We start from the raw sequence: 20,272 nt of genomic DNA on the forward strand, positions 1-20,272 counted from the left end.
AAGACACCTCAAAAAGTTCCATATTTTTTTCCTTTTTCCTTTTAAATAAATTACTATAAAAGAACCTCCTTTCGTCTTACAGCGTCGGTCAAATATATTTGGGCACTGGTTTTCCGCAGCTATCAAATCCTCCGACCGGACGGTCACTTTCGAAGCGAGTCGGTTCAGGGGTTCATATGAATTTCCGATCTGTCAAAGCCCTGTGCCCTATTACTTTACCTCGTGTTAATTCTCTGCAAGTGTAAATCTGAGAAATTTAATCGCCGCAGGGAATTGTTTTGCTGGTGTTATAGTCGGCGGAGGTCGATCACTTTGCGATTTAAGGTTTGAGGTACATGATTTCTGGTTTTTTGTTTATTTAGTATTTTTTAGTTCTTCGGGGGCCTAATTGTTTGTGTAATTTCTGTTTTTGGTGGTTTGATTTGGGTAATTATGTGTGAATTCGGGTTTTGATTTCTTATTTGGAGAAGATTTTCGAGAGTTTACTCGTCATGATTCGTTCGTGTTCGATTCTGGTATCTGTAAAGTCAATATACTGCGTTGATTAGAATTCTGAAATTAATTCTAGCTTTTTAAAGAACATAATGAAACGAAGTTAGCTGTTGGTTTCGGTGACCGGATTTTTAAGAAATTCTATCCTTTTGTTTTTAGTTGAATGATATCGGAAATAACATAAAGTTTCATAGAAGAACAAAAATCACGAGATCTGTAATATTAGATAAATTTCAGAAAGAAAGATTCATTTTTTTCTGTTGTAAATTATTCGGCTTGTTGACATGGATAAAACCTAGGATTTCAATTTAGCAACGAGATTCTTTAATCCACCCAAAGCACAAGGGAAATTCGAATTACACTTTTTTTTTCCTTGTGATTTCTCTCATGCGGAGGTTATGCATAAATCTTTAAACCCTCTCATGTTATGCAGTTTTTAGAATATTTTGTTTGTTGGGTTCGGCTTGTGTAGACATATTAATTTATAACTAAACTGAATTTTTTAAGTTGTCTGAATTGTAGAGAAATACAGTATTATTGTTTCTTTTATGCATTGAAACGGTGAACAATTCATAACTAACTTCTTCATTAAATTGTAATTTGAAAATTTTTAGAAGCCCCAGCCAGTTGCGGCTAACTAAATTCCAAAAAATTGCTCCACTTCTGAAATGCCAAAAGATGGAAGGGCATCTTTTGACCGGGCTAGAGTATCTCCTTATTCTTGCAGCTTGAAGGACACAGGTTGCAACGATGGTGGAAGCTCGTCGCCTCTTGTTGGGGATGAAAGAGAATGGGAAGAAGCCCGATGCCCCATTTGCATGGAGCATCCACACAATGCTGTCCTGTTACTATGTTCCTCCCAGGAGAAAGGTTGTCGCCCTTTCATGTGCGACACGAGCTACCGACACTCAAATTGCCTTGATCAATATCGAAAGTCATTTTCATCTTCAACGACGACCGGACAGAAGTCTGACCTCATTTGCCCCCTTTGTCGGGGATGTATCACAGGATGGGTTGTCAAAGAGCCTGCAAGGAGGTTCATGAACTCGAAAACAAGATGCTGTTCTCTAGAAACATGCAATATCAGTGGAAATTATACCGAGCTAAGGAAGCATGCTAGACTTGAACACCCCTCTGATCATCCATCAGAAACCAGTGCAATCCGTCAATCAAACTGGACAATGTTGGAGCGACAACTAGATATCAATGATGCACTTGTGTACCAGTTGGATTTTGAAGATGCTTGGGATGGGTGGCCTAGCTGGGATGAGTTGGGGGATGCTGATTTTTGGAGTGATGGAACCTTTTTCGATTTCCCTATGGAAGAAATGTCTGATTTTGACGATGACGTGTTTGGTAGTCTACCTCTATCTGATTCCACTTTGTTCACATCTCTGGAGACAGAGGTGAGTGATTCTGATTTCTCAGGAGAATACGACAGTCTTCATTGGAGATCAACGGCAGACAATTCAAGTCCAAGCTCTAACAATCAAAGTAACTCGTCGAGTTCAGTTCCAACATCTATGTATAACAGAGAGAATAATCCAACCATTTCCGAGTCCAGTCAAACATCACTCAGTCAAAGAGGGAATCCCTTGTTGATTTCAAGATCAACATCGAGCTATCCCATAGAAAACAATCCAACCATTTCAGGGCCGAATCCTAGGTCAAACAGTGGAGGAGGAAATTCCTTCTCAATTTCAAGGTCAAGAGCAAGGTATGATAGAGAAAACAATCGTACCAATTCAAGATCGAGATCAAGTTATGAAAGAGAGAATTACATTACTTATTCAAGATCGAGATCAAGTTATAGAGGGGAGAATGCGTCAATAAATTCAAGAACAAGCAGTCTCACCGGAGAAGACGCTCGTTTTGCAAGACGAGCTGGATTTAGGGACTTTCCTGCTGTTTCAAGACAACGGTCGCCTTGAAGAACTATCTAAAATTGTACCAAAAATGCATCTTTTGTTGTTTCTTCGAAATGGGGTTTGAGTTCAAGATGTATTTCTTTTGGACATGTTTAGCTTTTGGTTTGGTTTCTTGATATTGAATTGGCATTCCTGTAGTCCATTGACTTCTTTTGATTAGGGTTCGAATTTATATACTTATCAGAATATCCATCGGTCAACGGGCTCTTCCCCAGAGCCATCCGACTCAGACTCATTTTTTTATAAGCTCATAATTTTGGGAAAAAAAAACCCTATTATATAATAATATAATTGCTCAATATAAATTATTATTTGTGGATATTTTCTTATTACACATCACTAAAAAAATTAGCTAAATATAAATTTTTATTATTATTTATTGGTTTCTTGATAAATTTATTTATAAAATTTATTAATCTTGGGTCTCGTGATAAATTTGTTTCTAATATAAATTTTTTTTTTCTAGGCCAAGAATAAACAAAAAAAATAGTTATTTATTCTCTAAATTTATTATATATTACTAGAGGTGTTCAAATTTCGGATAAAATCGAAAAAACCAAAAATCCAAACCGATAAAACCGAACACTGAATCGAACCGAAACTGAATTTTATAATTCGGATATAAATGTTAAAACCGAAATTTATTTGGTTCGATTTCGAATTATATATGTCAAAACCGAACCGACCGAAAAAATCAAAATTTCATTAAATTAATAATTTTATTTTTATTATATATTTTGTGAGATGATATCAGTGAATAATAAATTATTTTGAATAATATTTAGTTAATTGTTGTTTATGTAATTTATTTAGATTTTATATTTAAATGTTTAACTAAGAAATCATGTAAAAAGATAACATATTATATTTTATAATATATTTATCTTATTAATTTAAATAATTGTATCAAAACTGAAATAACCGACTGAAATTACCGAACCATTTCGGTAGAAAACCGAACCGAAGAAAAATAGTTCGGATATCAGATTATNGTGAGATGATATCAGTGAATAATAAATTATTTTGAATAATATTTAGTTAATTGTTGTTTATGTAATTTATTTAGATTTTATATTTAAATGTTTAACTAAGAAATCATGTAAAAAGATAACATATTATATTTTATAATATATTTATCTTATTAATTTAAATAATTGTATCAAAACTGAAATAACCGACTGAAATTACCGAACCATTTCGGTAGAAAACCGAACCGAAGAAAAATAGTTCGGATATCAGATTATATATTTGTAAAAAACCGAAAACCGAAAAAATCAAAATAAAAAACCGAAAATCGAACCGACCGATTCACACCCCTATATATTACAATAAATTGACACAATATAAAATTTATTCTGACTCGTAAAAATTATTCAGATATTAAGGAAGATTTATTTTTGAAGTTGACATTCTAGAAGTGCTCGTCAAAAAAAAACAAAAAGGGCAATTGATGTAATGAGAACTGAATGGATGTTTTCCAAATGCTTATATTGCTTATAAAATCTTGTTGACTGTATCGGTTAATCGAGCGTGATATTGCCTAAATATCCTACCAAACATAGGATCATTTATAGGAACATCTCTATACAAAACAAATGCAAGAATTTTCGTCGGACAGAAAAAAACAAAAAAGTCTTTAATATAACTTCCGCCAATGTCATGAATCAACCAACTTGCCTCGGCATATTCAGAAAACTGATGAGCAGAACAGCAAAATATCATTCATCTTGTGTGATTGAAACCACCTCTTTAGCCAGGCCAAATGATCGAACAGTTGCAAGTTATTCTACAACATCAGAAGTCCGATGAGATCCGCCCACAAATCAATTCTACCAGGTACAATGATTTTGCCCTGTAAAATCTTTAAAAGAAACAAAGCTAAACTCATTGTGGCTGCCATTCTTTCTTGAGGCATCCAGTTTCATCAGGTTCAAGCTATGTATGCGTTTCAAAAACATCTCGTATAAAGAATTTCAAACATTTGTCCACAGTAATCCCTGTGAAATGAAGTGGGTTATTATACAGATCAAGTTGTCTATGTATGCTCAAAACCTTAAAATGTAAGATGATTCTACAATTCTGGATTCAGTGTCGGATTCAATTCTAGTTACAACTTTCTACTAACCAAAAACAAACCGCAACTCCTTCAGTTTTAACTTCAGTGCATATTTCGAACAGAAACATGATCAGGTCTAGCTGGTGGCATTTATGGCCACACAGACGTGTATTCTTTTGGAGGTGGGATCACCTATCTTCTGTTCCAATAATATACATTAATATATGAATCAGGGTGTACCTTAAACCCATCATGAAATATTAAGCTTAAAAACAAGGAATTGAAAAAAAATTCTCACCATCACTGGAAATTGATATCATAGGGATGACTTTCATCTCTTTTTGCTAGTGGAGCATAAATATTGAAGCATATACTCGTTTGAGGAACAAGTATCGGACAGATCTGTATGCAACCGAGTAATTGCATTTTGCAAGGTTCTAAGAGCAGGTCGCAGGTTTGTGAAATTCTGCTGAATTACGGTGCCATGGAATTTGCACAGTTCCTAAAAAAAGTCAAAAAATGTCACAATTTGTTCTGCAACGCAAATTTCTGTTTCTTCATTTGCAAGATAAATATAGATCGATTAATGGTAGCTTTTGTGTAACCTGGCACCATCTAAGAATGAACTCCAAATGCGGACAATTTTCCAGAAGATCTGCCAGTGCTTCCACTAATCTCTGCAAATATTTGGCAGGGACTGAAGAGGCAACATCTGATATATCTGCCGGGGCGACTGTGAGAATACACTTCTTTATTAGGGTATCTTCGTTCATACGCAGGCTGAGAAATAATGCTCTTTTCGGCTGATCGTCTTTCAATGCATCATCAACTGCCTACTCAACAACGATAGGCAGGGAACAGAAAATTCAATGTTATGGGAGTATTTCAAAGGACCGACATGAATTGCAATTGATTTTCAGTACAATATAAAGAAATGGGACTGGATTAGAGTGCAGATTAATCTACTGGTGAGCTTTTAAAGCAACTAAGAATTCTATCCAATTCACTTTGTAGGCTATCGAATTAAAACCAAGACGTTCAACTATATTTTGATGTTCAAACAATATTTCCTTAATAGAACTCGATGATTAAGTTTGAACAAATCGAGCTTTAATTCAAACTAGCTTGAAGTTCATTTTTCCAAATCTTGAGATCAAACTTGAATGTTAAACTAACCTCAGGAGTGACATCAATGTCAAGATCTGTGGGGTCAAATATGAAGGTATCATCCATAGAATACAGCAACACCCCTTCTGTTGTTGCTGCTGCCCAACTCCGGCCAGTTGGTGCAATTCTCAAGCATTTTGTTCGAATAACGGGTCTTCCATTGTTTGGCATCGAACCAGGTAAATCATACGCCAATCTATCTCGTGATTGCTTATCCACGCCTTCCTCTGTGTCACTATTATCATCATCAATCAAATCCAGTGGACCTGCTTCGGTCATATTTTTCGAGTTCAAGAAATCAAGAACCCCATCTAGTGATAAATTGTGTGTGATTTGGAACCTCCGCAACAGGACCTGATACGTTTATTAGAATTAAGTGTCATAATATGACATATATACTTAATAGTAAGTGCTAACTCATGTCGTTTTGTTACAAATAATTTATCACAATCATGTTACTGAAAAACAAAAAAGAAAATTGCAACAAAATATACTATTATCCTACAAAAGCTCCAGTAAAGCACATGGCTTGAATTAAAACTGACCTGGTCAGCTACATCGTACATACAAATGTATTTACTATTTCCCCCAGCCAATATATAGCTACCATCAGAGGAATAACACAAAGTTGTGAAGTACTTTCCGGCACTCGAGTTTGCAGCTGACCTTCGATCGGTCATCAGACGCCCACCAGCAATGTCCCTACGCCCTTCAATTGTAAACATTTCCAAGCCTTGTATAGGATCCCAAAAATGAATTTGACCATCTAGCGTGCTACAAGCCATCTGTCCACCATCAGGACGATAAACAACTGTAAGAACATCATGTGTATGATCAAATTTTTCGATTCCACCTTTTCCTTCGAAAATGTCCCACAGGCGAACAGTTTTATCCCACGAAGAGGAAGCCAAAATAGCCTGCAAGGTAACTCGGAAACTCTTAATACGGATTAATAACCAACAATCTCTCTCGTTCTAAGCTCCAAAATGCAATTATCTATGCACATCTGAAATTTAAGATTAATGATGATGTAAATGAATCGTGACAGATGAGAAAAAATGTCTTTCACAAAGAATTTACCTGATTGGGAGAAAACATTAATCCATGAACAGGACCCTCGTGGCCGCTTAGAACTTCCAGTAATCGTGCATCCTTCATGGACCAAACAAATATCTACAGGTATTTGCCAACTACCATTTTATCAGTAAAATATATAAAGTCATATGACTCGTATCTTTTCAATATCAAGTCCAAAAATAGGAGTTATCAAGACCTCAAATGAATCGAGAGTTCCAGCACAAATGATGTCACCACTCTGATCTGATGTTAAAGAAACAAACTGCTTTGGTGTAGGGGTCACGAATATTTTAAAGTTGCGATAGCGGAACAGATCATATGCACGAACAGTCCCATCCAGAGAAGCACTCAGGAGGCAATTCTTGCTAGCCATGAAATGCAGCGCAGTAACAGCATTATTGTGTTCAGAAAATGTGACAAAACAGAAGCCTGATGAAACAGTCCACACCTGTACCAACAAATTTTAAATTTCTGATTTATGTCGTGGAAATACCAGAAAATAACAATACGCAAGACAATAATTCAAAAAATATATATTAACGCCTTTGTCCTTGGGAAAAGTTTGATCTATATAGAAAGAAATAGATACAAAGACACGATGGAGCTCAATCGCATAAACCGATTGGATTTCAGATCCATGCCTCATCAGCACTACTCAGTTAGCAGAAGCAATTTGTGCTCCATTTACAACAACAACAAAATATAAATAATTATAGTCAATTGGTTGTGTTACCAACAAAATGAAAAATAAATTATGTGTCGAACTTGCCTTGATTTTGTTATCATCTGCTCCGGTAGCCAAGAGCTGCGAATCTGATGAATAAGCAAGGCAATTGACATCAAAATAATGCCCTTGTTGCTTCAGTATATAGCTCTCTGATTTCCACTCCCACACAAGCAACTGACCAAGCTTGGCACACCCGAATGTTAACCAATTTCCCAGGCCGTTGAATATAGCTGTAGTGATCTTCTCTCTCGAAACAGACAACAAATGGATGCACACAAAATCAGGCATGTGATATAGAGCAAAGACCCCATTAGAAAGCCCTACTACCACCATATCAAGCCCCCGATGATAATCGCACGATGTTAACTTTGCAGGAGCCTGCATTAGATAATCCTTTTTCATCAGTTCCCATTTCATTTTATGCAATAAAACCCCATTCCCTCCATCAAATTCATCGTCTTTCCCATCAGTTTCTTTCCTTTTCTTCAAAATTGTGTCATTCCCACTTGCCAAACTCTGCTCCTGCCTCTGCTCTGGTGTCCCTGGAGAATCCAGCTCTGCTTCACTAAACCCCCATCTAAAAACTGCTCCATCCCGTGATAAGCTATAAACACTAGCTATTCCATTCGTTTTCTTATCCACTCCAAAGAATGCACCCACAATGACATCCCTATGACCTAAAAACAAAAACGGCTTCTTAGAGTCACTCTTCTTCACCTTTTTCAAACAAAAAAGTCTCAAAGTCAAATCTTTGGACCCAATAATTACGTAATCCGAGTCTGGACTCCAATCCAGACACGTAATTATATCATTACAGTCTGCAAATGTTCGAATCAACTCGAATGGGAAAAATTCCTTCTTAAAACCAGGAGAACGCCATATCTGGAGTAGCTTTCCCGCAGATACAGCTATGAATCGCCCGTCAGGGCTGAATTTTACAACGTATATTCTGTGTTTGAAAGATAGGCGATGAAGGACAACCCGGCGGGAGAGGTTTATAAAGAGGCAGCGGTTGTTCTCGTCGACGGTGAACACGAACACACCATCCGACGAGGCGGCGATGTGGCGTAGGTTGGTGGAGGCCTGACAAGGGAGGGTTATGGTCTCGGATTTCAAGAGGTCTGTGACGGAGATTCGGTTACCAACCGGTGAGACGAGCAAGGTGTTGTTCACAACGACGACGTTTCCACCGCGGTAGGGAGCGCCAATTAGGTTTTGGAACCTGTAATTCATGTCTGACTCACTGAGGATTCACGAATTTGGAAAGGGTTTATACTCTTAAACCCTAATCTCTCAGCTGCAGTTTCACCCCCAAAAAAACAAAAGCGTGGTTGTCGAATTGCGCTATTTGAAGGATTTGTTTGTTTTTTTCAAACCTAACTAACTTACCAACTTAATGGTCTTTTCTCATTGCATGCTAAGTTGCTAACGAGGCTACAATATTCACCGGTTTGTTCGATTCAGTTTACATAATTTTATTTCGATTTTTGGATTTTCGGGTTAAAAATATATAAATTGATATTTTAATCGTTTTACTTCAATTAGATTTGATTTTTACTAAAACAGTCTAGTTGTTTCTATTGAACAATTATTTTTAAAAGCAAAAACTTGTGTGAGACGGTCTCACGGATCGTAATTTGTGAGACAGATCTCTTTTTTGGTCATCCATTAAAAAGTATTATTTTTTTATGGTTAGACTATTACTTTTTTATTGTGAATATCGGTAGGGTTGACTCGTCTCACAGATAAAGATTCATGAGACCGTCTCACAAGAGATCTACTTTTATTTAAATTAGCAATTAAAGTATATTTTAAAATATGATATATTGCGTTTTTAGTTAATTTTTTAAAAAAAAACCTCTAACTATTAAGTTTAAATGGTCACTAAATATCATTTTATAAAATGTATGATCTATTAAAAAAATATATAAATAAAATTATTAATCTAATTAATTTTTTTATTTTTACTATCAATTTGATTTTAACAGATACAATCCGGAAACGAATCATATAAGTTTTGGTTAAACATTTTTATCCAAAATAAAAAATTTCGGTTTCCTATTTACTCTATTTGAATTTGCAATTTTTTTTGTTTAAACCAAGGTTTCTTTTAATTGATATCCTAAATCAATTCATATTCGAACAAAAATGAGTTCTCAATATTCAATCCAACTAAGAGGATGTTTGGCAGAACTTATAAGATCTAAAAACGACTAATAAGTTGTTTTTGAGTTTATAAACTCTCATAATTTGTTTGATAAAAAAATTTACAAACAGCTTATAAGCTGTCAAAAATAAGATACTTGACAGTTTATAAGATGTTTTTAAAAAAATTTTATAACTCTATTTTATTAGGATATATTCTTATATACATTCTTAAATCTCTATTTTATAACTGTTTTTTTTATCAAATTTAAAATACAGTTTTGTTCTATTTTTTTATTAGGATATATAAACAAAATTGATAATATTTTATAGAGTAAATTATTAACTACAATTTTTTTAATCAACATTTTATTTGCGTACAATAAAAATAATATTAAATATTTTTTATCCAAAGAACATAACTTTTCCTAAATATAATATATATATATATAACTACTTACATTAACTTTATAATATTATATCATTTTTGATAATTTTGAGAATAAAAAGATCATATAATACTAAACACATTAATTTGTTTAGAATAAATTCATTCAAACACTTTAACAGCTTATTTACAAAATAAGATATCGCAACTTATAATCACTTAAAACAACCAATAAAAGCTTATAAACTTTTTAATTAAGTTTAACCAAACATCCACTAAGTCGAAAATCGATTTCATAGCAGAAGCTATTTAATCAAACTTACGGAATGAATTGGATTTTATTACACACTCAACTCCAACCTAAAATTTCGTTATATACAGTCGAATGTTAAATAATGTCATGAGATGTCTTTGTTTCTTGCATAAGAATGATGGTCAACTAATTAAATGACGGAGATTGATACTTTTTTAGATTATTTCTGATAAGGAAAAGATTATACGAAAAAGGGGGACTTTTTAGAACATTGAAATTGGCAACTTATGAACACCGTAAAATGGATGAATCCAAATTTTTTTGAAATATGCAGTTAGTTTATGGGACTTAATAGAACAATGAAATTAGCCACGAATGAACAAATAGTTGTAGCCATTATTTTGTTTGGATAGTAAAGGGTGAAAGTCCATATTTCCTATGGATAACTGGTTCATGTTTTACCAAGTTAAAATGAAGCCTAAAACAATTGTGTGACCAGCAGATTCAATCAAAGCTCGTGAGACAGTTCAGATGTGGAAGAATACTCTACATAATCACTAGTCAGGTCACCAGATCTTATTCTGGCAGCAACATAGATGACTTTGTTTAGTGATGATGGTCCTCTCCATGACCATCAGGAGGTCCGCCGGGCCCAACCACTTCCAACTGTCAATAAAAAAAGCTCGATTACACTTTGATAGAAATAAGAAGAAAGCTTAAAGAAAGAGATTATGCGGATTAGTCATCAAACGAGTCATTCATTCAAATTCAGAGGCAGACACATTTGTTAATTTTTAAATCAGATAGAATCCTCATTCTCCTCAATGCAGTCGACACTTCGAGAACAAAATTGACATTGAAAAATTAGGAGGGTGGTGGAGTGGAAGCTATCATGTTGAATAACTAGAAGAAAGTAGAGAAACTATAACTAGAGAAAGGGCAATCAATGTACTGTAGAAGTAAATTTCAAGAATAAACAAAATTCCAGGTTCGATTTAATTAAAACACACAAAATTCCAAAAGATTTTATTTGCCACTACCTAAGGATCGGTATGCTTTAAAAACTGCCGAGTAACTTAATACGAATATGAAAACCATCTCAGGACAAACCAAGTACTCTCTCTGACTATTCTCGATTACAGTTAACAACATCGTCAAAGATATTATTTGACATTGCAAAGGAAAATCATGTGCATATTTATAAGTATAAAGAAATATTTCATATAGTTTTGGATCAGATTTACAAGGTATCCAACTATAGTCACACGGCCAATAAATATTTATGCACATTAACAATTTATCACCTCTGAAAATAAGTTCCTATAAAAATATCCACACTGCACGTGTATGTCAGTGAATTTCCACAAGATATATTAAAAAGGAAGCGAGGACCCTCTACTACACATGGAAGAACTAAAAGAAGAATGACTGATAGATTTCTCAAAAATCACGACTACGCATATATCTTTCAATTGATATGAAATTTGGTAATTTTCCATGTTCACTAAGTAATATCTATGTATTAGTAGTCAAATTTTAAAAGGTAACTTTACTTACAACAAAGTACTGTGAGCATACTGGGCATTCATGCGGTCTCCCCTTCTCTAACCAGAACCAAACAACGTCGTGTTCGTCCTCTGTTGAATTTTGGAGTGTACAACAAAAGTTCGAAATAAAGTCTAAACTAAATGGACAAGAAAGTAAAATGATTTCACATGCAGATGAAAACTTACCGCCTTCAACTCCAGGGCATCCCACAATTCTTTTGTCATAATAAGACTTGACCACAGCAGGTTCTTCCTGCAGGCAAATAACAACAGATTGCTATTAGCAGATGTTCATGCAGATGTAGAGAGCATCACTTTACACAAAATTTAAATGCAAGACCTCCATTGAAATAAAAAAGGAGTACATATAATTGATTGAACTGCAACAACGCTCAAGTCATATCATATTTAAACTTTAATTGATTCATACGAGTAATATCTCTCGTTCTCTCTGTCTCCCTCTTGCTATCTGCTGGGTATCAATGGGGAGGATGAGATGTCTTCGCAGTAAGAACCAATAGATTAAAAATTTACACAATGGCACATCATGCTCACTCAGATTTCTTATCTAGGATGAACAGTATTAACGGCAAGATCCACGAGATCGAAAAGTACATAATGAATTTCATGCTCAAACAGACACCTGGTTCATAGCTTTCAAGTGGCAGCCCAATTATATTAATCTGCCAGTACCTTCAGTTACATGCACATAGCTTCTATATATGAATCTCAAGAGTACTCCTAAGCCAAGAAAATGAGAGAAACAAGAAAGAACACAACAGGCATGTAAAAGCCTTTGTACTCGTATTCACTGTGCTACGATGCCTAGCAGTGCAGAAGCAACTCAAACACTCTGGGCAGCGCCTCTCTTGTATTGCCAGCATAAATTTTTTTCATCAAATACACAAGCTACAAGAAATTCATGGAAGCAGATGAAAAACCTGGAATGTTAAATTAAATACAAGTCCTTAGGATTTAAGAATTTCATCACAGGAAAGGAAGACAATGTTTTCTGTCACAAACCTAACAAATAATGCACTCCAGTTAATCATCAAACTCTACAATGAGCTCTAAAAATCATAGGAAAGCAAGTGTTCTCAAACCTTAACTGGAAAATGCCGCAACTCAGCAAGGAACTGGCTTCTTTTGATAAATTAATGGACAAAATAGTAAAGAAAATGAGCGTAAAAAAGAACATGATATGGAATTAGATCTCAAACCTAACTTTCCTAGCACTAAACACTTGACTCGTCTGTTGAGGCCCAGCTATTTAGCGAAATTGAGTTAAGGGTGTGGAGTCAAAACAAACTCCTGAATGGCATGTTATACAGTACTCTAGTCTCTACCATTACTCATACCGCATAACCATGCAAGCATCAAATTATTTATTTTTTAAGCAACCATATCATACATTTCACCACACACTCTTGTAGCCTGTCGCTGACAACAAAGAGAGTGAGTAATTAATTACAGGCTATTCAATAGCTCGGGGTATATACTATCTCAGACTATTATCAACCCGTAATAGCAAGTTAAACAAGATAATATACACTGACCTTTGTTCCATACGGACCAGAAGGGTAGTTAATTTCGAGAACGTCCTTTCCCTAATCAAATAAATGCGATAAAACCAAGCACATATTAGTTAAAACACAAAAAATTAACTCAAATAATAACGAAACACACAAGAAATAAGCCGAATTCAATAAAATACTCACTGTAAGCGCGGCTTGGAGCTCCTCACGCTCATGACCAGTAGCAATCGGCATTACATCGTCGAATGTTATCGTTGTGCCTGCACCCACGCGTCAACATCTCATTTTATTTCAAGCATCACAAAGATCGCGATATTTAAATGATGGCACATAGCCGAAAAGAATACGACGATTATGGTTTAGAAACGCACTAGGAGCAGTACTTAAATGGCGCGACATGAAGGCGGCAGAACGGTGGAGATTCGTCGGAACTGCAGAAGAACCAACGACGAATCGGACGGGTTTGGGATTAGATCGGGCGAGGGGAAGAGTTCGGAGCTGATGTGAGAGCCTTCGCCACATATTTATTGAGCAATGATTCCGATTAGGGCTTCGGTGTGATCTTAGCTCGCCTCCGTTTGTCAGAATTTGGAAAGTACTGAAAAATGAGAGAAACAAGGCAGCGTTGAAGAAGAAGTCCGTCCGGGGTGCTTATTTATATTTTTAAATCTTGATTAACTATTTTTTTAAAAAAAAAAATACCTCCCTCACGTGTAAAATCTCAATATTTTTATTATTAAATTTGCACTTTCCTATTCAATTCAAATGTAAAAATATTAAATCAAGACTTACTATTCAAGTTCATAATTGTTAGGAAAAAGAGAAAAAAAAAAGTTATTTTTAACGACGCATGATTTATGATTTGTATTATTTTAAATTATTAAATGTTTATTTGATGCACGTTAAAACATTTTCTTTAGTTTTATGTTTCAGTCAAAAATTTGATACGGGATCGGAAAAAGAGACTGGTGACGATTTAGGCGTTTTTTTATTTATGTGGTATTTTATTTCAAGTCAAGAAAATTGATATTTTAAGTGATTTATGAAAATTTTAGCATTTTAAGACCTAATTTTTTTATTTATTAGATGATTTTAAAATTTAAACTTTTCAAATACTAATTTGATCATTTGGAGTTTTTAATCTTAAAAATTTGGTACTTAACTATTTTTATTAAATCTTTGAGTGAGATTAAGTATTTAGATTGGTAATATTTTATCACTAATTATTTAACTAAGAATTTTATTAACTCGTAATTAACTCCCTAATTACCCCACTCACACACACTCACAACGTTACACACTCACACACCCATCGAGACACACACACATTCTTTGTAATCTTTTTCTTAAGGATCTAGGGTTCTTAGAGTTACAGCAGCAGCCACACCTTTTCCTTGCAAATTTCTGGAGATTTACGCCCTTTTTTCGAGCAAGAATCGTGTAGCAAGCGTCTCCCAGTCATCTCCCATAATCCACCGCGTCAGTATTCGTTATCTTTCGTGCGTTCTAATGCAAAGACATGTATATTCTTTCATTTTTCTGCATCGATCTTGTCATAGTAAATATTTTGATGCATATTGTATGTAAAAATCGGGTTATATTCTGCAAAGTTCGAGCAATGATGTTTGGAACAATTTTGAAACAGTTTTTAGATCTCAAAAATCGAATCTGCTGTCATTTCGAATCCGGTTATGTTGTGTGGGAGTGGACGTTCGGTCGAAAGGCTGTGATGATCCCTGCCAGCCCAGTATTGTGATTTAGTCTGATCAGGCGCATTATGTTATGGGTCACTTACTTTGAAACATATCTCTACGCAAAATGATGATGATTATGCATGTTTAAGTATGTATGACGCAAGCACGTTTATGAAAAAGTTTATGAAATGGTGGCACGTCTATGTTTATATAAGTATGTTCAGAGTTTAAGTGTAAGGCCCGAGATTATATCATTTTAATCCGAAATTATTTAATTTATGAATTTTGGAATGATGAATTAGATTCCATGGTTTTTGTAATTAATTAGGATTGAAATGGAATTAAAAAGAGTTATTGAGGACCAAATTGCAAATAGTGAAGATTTCAGGGGCTAAAGTGCAATTATGGATTGAGTGAGACACTTGTCTCCACCATGTAATTGGATATATAATTGCTTTCATTCTTTCATACTTTCAACAGCAACAACTGAGCAAAATTTCCATAGAATCCCTTCAAGTTCTTCATATACTAGAATTGTGATTTTGAAAGATCCGGCCTTCAGATTTTCGATCTGAGCACAGTTCTGTGATCCTCTCGTCAATAGCTTCAAAAGGACGTAAGTTTTATTATGTTTTATCATGATTCAAAAATTATGATATTGGAGGAATTATTATTTGATCATTATTATGTGTTCTGGGAATACTAGAGATCGTAGAATCGAAGTCAGATCGAAGAACAAGTTGATTTTGGAATTGTTATGATTTTCTAATTTTATCGATTGAAATTGAACAGATTTGGATTATGGATTGATTACAGATTGTAACGGATATGGGTTATGGTTTGTAATTGATATATGTTGCTATTGTATTGACGGGGATATCGGGATTGTGCCGTTATGCCGTTGATTTGAATTAAATTCAGATTGATCAGATTCGGTATTGAATTGTGAATGGAATGTTGATATTGCTATTCTCGATATGTCATTTCAGATTTACAGAGACAGTCTTGAGTTCAGCACTTATATTGCTTCAGACCGAGACTACGAAAGAAAGGTATAAGTCAATGTCGAACCCGGGAGAATGACTCGAGTTAGATATAACTTGAGTTTCCCTAAACCACATACTTATTGTTATTATATGCATTGATTTGAATTGATATGCTTGTTCTATTGATTTATAGAAAGCGTGATTAGACGATTGGTCTTGTGACAGAGGTGCCAGACTGTGATAGAGTAGTCACTGGCCCATTGCACATTGTCACAGAGGAGTTATTGGCGGAGGTGCCAAAGTCTTTGACGGATAGGTCAAGACACTAGATGTTTGGTTTATATCGATGTTTGATTAGGAGTGGATTTACTTCTATTACTGAGATTCGATATAGTACGCCAACGTCTAGAAACCGGGATCCCTAAACTAGGAATGAGTCTAGTCTGAGCTGTAGAGTCATGAGTTATTTACAGTTTTATATCGATTTATGTTTTCAGATTTAATACATGTTATTGATATTTGTTTCATGCTTTTATATCGATTATATGATTGCATGTTTTGTTGATTTATACTGGGATGTATTTCTCACCGGAATTATCCGGCTGTTGTCGTGTTTGTATGTGTGCATGGCAACAGGTGGGACATGATTAGGGTCAAAGAGATGAGGAGAGATCGTGATTAGAGTGGAGACTACGGACTTCGATGTAAATAGGGTTTGACCATTTGATAATTAGTTGTTGAACCTTAGATTTAGATGAATGTATGTTGTACAAGACTTGTACCTTTATACTGATATGTATATGAGATTTATTTCCCTACGTTCCGCATTTAAAGAAAAAAAAATTTATGACCCAAATTACTTGATTAGTAAATTGATCCTAATGATGATTAAGAATTGAATTAGCGTCCGGGTCCCCACATTAAGTATGTATGTGCTACTTTAAAAATGCATGTGAATTTACTGTGTATTACTTGCTATTCTCAGTTTATACATGTTGAGTCTTTAGACTCACTAGACTTGATCGATGCAGGTGAGGACGAGTATGAGGAGGCGAGAGGCGGAGACCAGTGAGTTGGCTCGGATGGTGCGGAGGCCTAACCCGAGGACCGCTAAGTTTACAAGAATTTTTATGCACGTTAAATTCATTTACTCTGATTTTCATGAAATTACTTTACGTTGTTTAAACAAGTACTTGTTGCAAGCTCTTTTACATTTCAAATATTTAGACAAGCATTTTATTTGTAATTCATTTTGAGAGATTATTACTTATTTAAGAAAAAAATTTTATTTTCCGCAAATTTTAAGTAGTTTTAAAAGTACGGTACGTCACAGTTGGTATCAGAGCGGTGTTCTTGTAAAGGGTTATGCCTACTGCCGGTTGCGAGAAGCTCACGAAGTCATGTCTCAAGTCTGTAAGTTTTAAAGTTTTAAAATTCTATCATGTAGTAAGCATCAAGATCACGATTTCAACATGTACATATTTAAGTTCGATTACGTTCATCTTATGATATGGATAGTATGTTCTTGTATGTTGGTTTACGTGTTGGGTAAATTGTGGAACAATATGCCTCCTAAACGTATGATTGCACGTGGGGTAGGTGAAGAAGATAGAGAGACTCGGGATGGGGAGAGGGCTTGTAGAACCCAAAATCAGTACACGTATAACTCATGCATTTATTTAAATTGTTAAATTATTTATTTAAGTTTAAAATGATTTTTAACGGTGCATGACTTACGATTTGAATTATTTTAAAATATTATATGTTTATTTGATGTACGTTAAAATATTTTCTTGAGTTATATGTTTCAGACGAATATTCGATGCGAGATCGGGAAAAGAGACCGGTGACGATTTAGGCGATTTATGAAAATGTGGTACTTTATTGTTCAGTCAAAAATTTAGTATTTTAAATCATTCATGAAGTTTTTAGTATTTTTAAAGCCTAGTTTAATTATTAGGTGATTTTAAGATTTTAAGCCTTTCAAAATACTAAAATGACTAGTTGAGGATTTTCAACTTTTAAATATTTGTTTCATGTGTATTTTATTTTTAATTAGGGGATTCTAGTAAAGTTAGTATTGGTTTAACATTTTAATTAGCATGTTAGATAATTAATTAAGCAATTTTCTTCTCCTAATTAACTAAAACACACGCGCGCACACATTCTCACACACATACACGGCACACACACACAAAATTTTCCCTTGAGATTTCATTTCTTTTATTTGAGAAAAAACCTAGGGTTTTTAGTTATTTCAGCAGCAGCCACCTTCCCATTCGCATTTTTCAGCGAATTCACGTTCATTTTCTTCAAGTAATCGTGCCGCAAATCGTCCCGGATCGGCCTTCGCATTTCTCCGCTTCGGTATCGTCGTGTCGTGAGTTTTAAAGATTAAAGACATGTATATTCTTTCATTTTTGTATCGATCTTGTCATAGTATATGTTTTGATGTTTATTGTGTGTAAAAATGCATGTATGTTATGAAAAATTTGAGCAAAAATGGTTGGATCGCTTTTGAAACGATTTTTAGATCTCAAAAATCAATTTTTCACTACATTTTTAATACTGTGAATTTTTGGTTGATTTTCTAAAAAAACTTTCAACATACAAAACATAGTACTTTTTGATACCTTCAATTTGATAGCAAATTTGTAATTTTTGGACGAGAAACGAGTGAGTTATGATCATTTTCGTGCGACTGATCAAATGGTGTTGTTATGAAAACGTATTCTTCGCGTGTTCTTGAGAATTTTTTGTTGCAGGCTTCATTGGGAATCGGCATTTGATCATTGCTGCATCTAGGTATGTCGAGTGTCGTGTTAGACCGTATTTTGGTGCTTCGTTTCGTGTCATTAAGCACTTGGTTGCATTAGAAGTCGCATGAAGCATTTTGCATCAAAAATTCGTGTTTATGGGATTGTGTTGCATTGTGGTTGAAGTCTATGCCATAGCGTCCTAGGATGGGTCTCGATGTGTTGGTTGCAGTCGGTTGGGCGTGGCTTAGAGTTTGGATCAAGAGTCATCACTTTTGGGTGTTGTTCGCACAGGTCTAGCGCCGCAGCGCTGTTGGGGAGCGCTGCAGCGCCCGCGGTTCGCATCACGAGCGCCGCAACACTGCCCTTGTGGTGCCGTAGCACTAGTGCTTCGCTACACGTAGCGCTGCGGTACTGGTTAGCACCTAGGCGTTAACCAACGCCGCAGAGCATCAATGCACATCGCCTAGGCGCTTGTTCAGGATTTTCAAACCACTAGTTTAGGTCCATGTATTCCATTGTTTGGGCAATGTTCATACATCATTTAAGGATTTGTTTCGAGGTTCGATGTCATGGTTTAGTGTGATGATTAAACGAGGTCAAGTCCCGAGTGATCTAGAACGTCATAAATCATTTATTTACTTCGATGGTGAGCACGATTATTACGTCTAAGTTATGGAAATTAAGTGCATGAGAATGTGTTAGTATGTGTCGCAGTAGCCCAAGAGAGATCCAACGAATCCCTTAACGCCATGTAAGTATGTTCGACATGCAAAAGAAAATATTTTATGTTTTTGAGGTATGCTAAATGTCTTGTGATCAAATATGAACGGGTTTGGAAGCCGGTGAACGTGGCCGGGGACCTCTCCATCCCAGTAAAGCATGACCGAGTTTAGATCAGGATTGGAAAGTGATAAAACATGACCAGGGACCAATCCATCCGGTAAAATATGATCGGAGATCTCATGTATGTGGTAGTGGACATCCCTGCCAGCCCAGAACTGTGGAAGAGTCTACACAAGGCATTGGGTACTAAGCTGCTGTTCAGTATGCCTTCCATCCTCAGACAGCAAACAATCATAGAGGGTGATTCAGATCTTGAGGACCTACTTCGAGCTTGCATGATCGACTTCTAGGGCAGCTGGGAGTCGAAATTACCACTTCATGCCCGGCCACCGATAAAGAGTCTGCAGATCCTTATACATCTCCGTACTTCGTGGGTGGATGGAGTACAAGGTGCTGTGGGCCTCGCTCATGATATCTGCTCCAAGAGAATCACTGTCAGGAACCCATAGACGGTCCCTATATCTGACTATGTCATCCAAAACTGTGTACGGTCTCTGGCCCTTAGCCTCGTCCCTCTGTCTCCACTTCTGCAACTGCTCGTCAGAAGTCTGCCCTGCCCGAATTATGTCTCTCAATGTCAGCTGTAGTTTCAGAGTAGCAAGATTGGGGGCATCGTCCCTGGCATAAACTGCAAGCTCGAACCTCTGAATCTCCGCCTGCAGCGGTCTCTGTACC

The 20,272-nt window shown here is 35.6% G+C and overlaps 3 protein-coding genes across 11 annotated transcripts; 1 reads left to right on the plus strand and 2 right to left on the minus strand.

Annotated features, from left to right (window-relative positions):
- Nucleotides 1-41: 41 nt before the first annotated feature.
- Nucleotides 42-2,636, plus strand: LOC140959599 (uncharacterized). Of its 3 annotated transcripts, none has more exons than XM_073417514.1 (3): nt 50-162; nt 270-331; nt 1,107-2,636. In XM_073417514.1, the coding sequence occupies exon 3, from the start codon at nt 1,161-1,163 to the stop codon at nt 2,421-2,423; it is 1,263 nt and encodes a 420-aa protein (XP_073273615.1). In that variant the 5' UTR covers nt 50-162; nt 270-331; nt 1,107-1,160; the 3' UTR covers nt 2,424-2,636. The 3 variants fall into 3 exon arrangements, with proteins under 3 accessions (XP_073273614.1, XP_073273615.1, XP_073273616.1); XM_073417515.1 differs by having other exon boundaries at nt 51-162; nt 1,220-2,636; XM_073417513.1 differs by having other exon boundaries at nt 42-331; nt 1,110-2,636.
- Nucleotides 2,637-3,867: 1,231 nt separating this feature from the next.
- On the minus strand, nt 3,868-8,764 carry LOC140959253 (periodic tryptophan protein 2-like). 6 transcript variants are annotated; one of them, XR_012171956.1, is made up of 8 exons: nt 7,490-8,764; nt 6,917-7,168; nt 6,724-6,816; nt 6,189-6,560; nt 5,653-5,997; nt 5,082-5,309; nt 4,546-4,978; nt 3,868-4,417 (listed from the first exon to the last, which is right to left on the minus strand). XR_012171956.1 is itself a non-coding variant. In XM_073417124.1 (8 exons), the coding sequence occupies exons 1-7, from the start codon at nt 8,678-8,680 to the stop codon at nt 4,808-4,810; spliced, it is 2,652 nt and encodes an 883-aa protein (XP_073273225.1). In that variant the 5' UTR covers nt 8,681-8,764; the 3' UTR covers nt 3,868-4,417; nt 4,775-4,807. The 6 variants fall into 6 exon arrangements, 5 of the variants coding, with proteins under 5 accessions (XP_073273225.1, XP_073273227.1, XP_073273226.1 ...); XM_073417124.1 differs by having other exon boundaries at nt 4,775-4,978; XM_073417126.1 differs by having other exon boundaries at nt 3,868-4,672; nt 4,775-4,978.
- Nucleotides 8,765-10,587: 1,823 nt separating this feature from the next.
- LOC140958230 (putative cytochrome c oxidase subunit 5b-like) lies at nt 10,588-13,951 on the minus strand. Of its 2 annotated transcripts, none has more exons than XM_073415610.1 (6): nt 13,699-13,951; nt 13,499-13,575; nt 13,337-13,387; nt 11,967-12,033; nt 11,791-11,870; nt 10,588-10,899 (listed from the first exon to the last, which is right to left on the minus strand). In XM_073415610.1, the coding sequence occupies exons 1-6, from the start codon at nt 13,835-13,837 to the stop codon at nt 10,840-10,842; spliced, it is 474 nt and encodes a 157-aa protein (XP_073271711.1). In that variant the 5' UTR covers nt 13,838-13,951; the 3' UTR covers nt 10,588-10,839. The 2 variants fall into 2 exon arrangements, with proteins under 2 accessions (XP_073271711.1, XP_073271710.1); XM_073415609.1 differs by having other exon boundaries at nt 13,687-13,951.
- Between the last annotated feature and the right edge of the window lie 6,321 nt (nt 13,952-20,272).

The sequence above is a fragment of the Primulina huaijiensis genome, chromosome 15 (assembly GCF_012295235.1).
Source record: "Primulina huaijiensis isolate GDHJ02 chromosome 15, ASM1229523v2, whole genome shotgun sequence".
Lineage (NCBI taxonomy): Eukaryota > Viridiplantae > Streptophyta > Magnoliopsida > Lamiales > Gesneriaceae > Primulina > Primulina huaijiensis.

Coding starts and splice junctions, on each gene's coding strand:
- LOC140959599 (XM_073417513.1), top strand. CDS start 1,161: ATGCCAAAAGATGGAAGGGCATCTTTTGACCGGGCTAGAGTATCTCCT.
- LOC140958230 (XM_073415609.1), bottom strand. CDS start 13,837: ATGTGGCGAAGGCTCTCACATCAGCTCCGAACTCTTCCCCTCGCCCGA. Junction 13,576..13,686: donor CCATTTAAGTACTGCTCCTA/GTGCGTTTCTAA, acceptor GCGTGGGTGCAG/GCACAACGATAACATTCGAC. Junction 10,900..11,790: donor TATGCTCACAGTACTTTGTT/GTAAGTAAAGTT, acceptor TTTTATTGACAG/TTGGAAGTGGTTGGGCCCGG.
- LOC140959253 (XM_073417124.1), bottom strand. CDS start 8,680: ATGAATTACAGGTTCCAAAACCTAATTGGCGCTCCCTACCGCGGTGGA. Junction 6,817..6,916: donor GAACTCTCGATTCATTTGAG/GTCTTGATAACT, acceptor AAATACCTGTAG/ATATTTGTTTGGTCCATGAA. Junction 5,998..6,188: donor TGTACGATGTAGCTGACCAG/GTCAGTTTTAAT, acceptor TAAACGTATCAG/GTCCTGTTGCGGAGGTTCCA.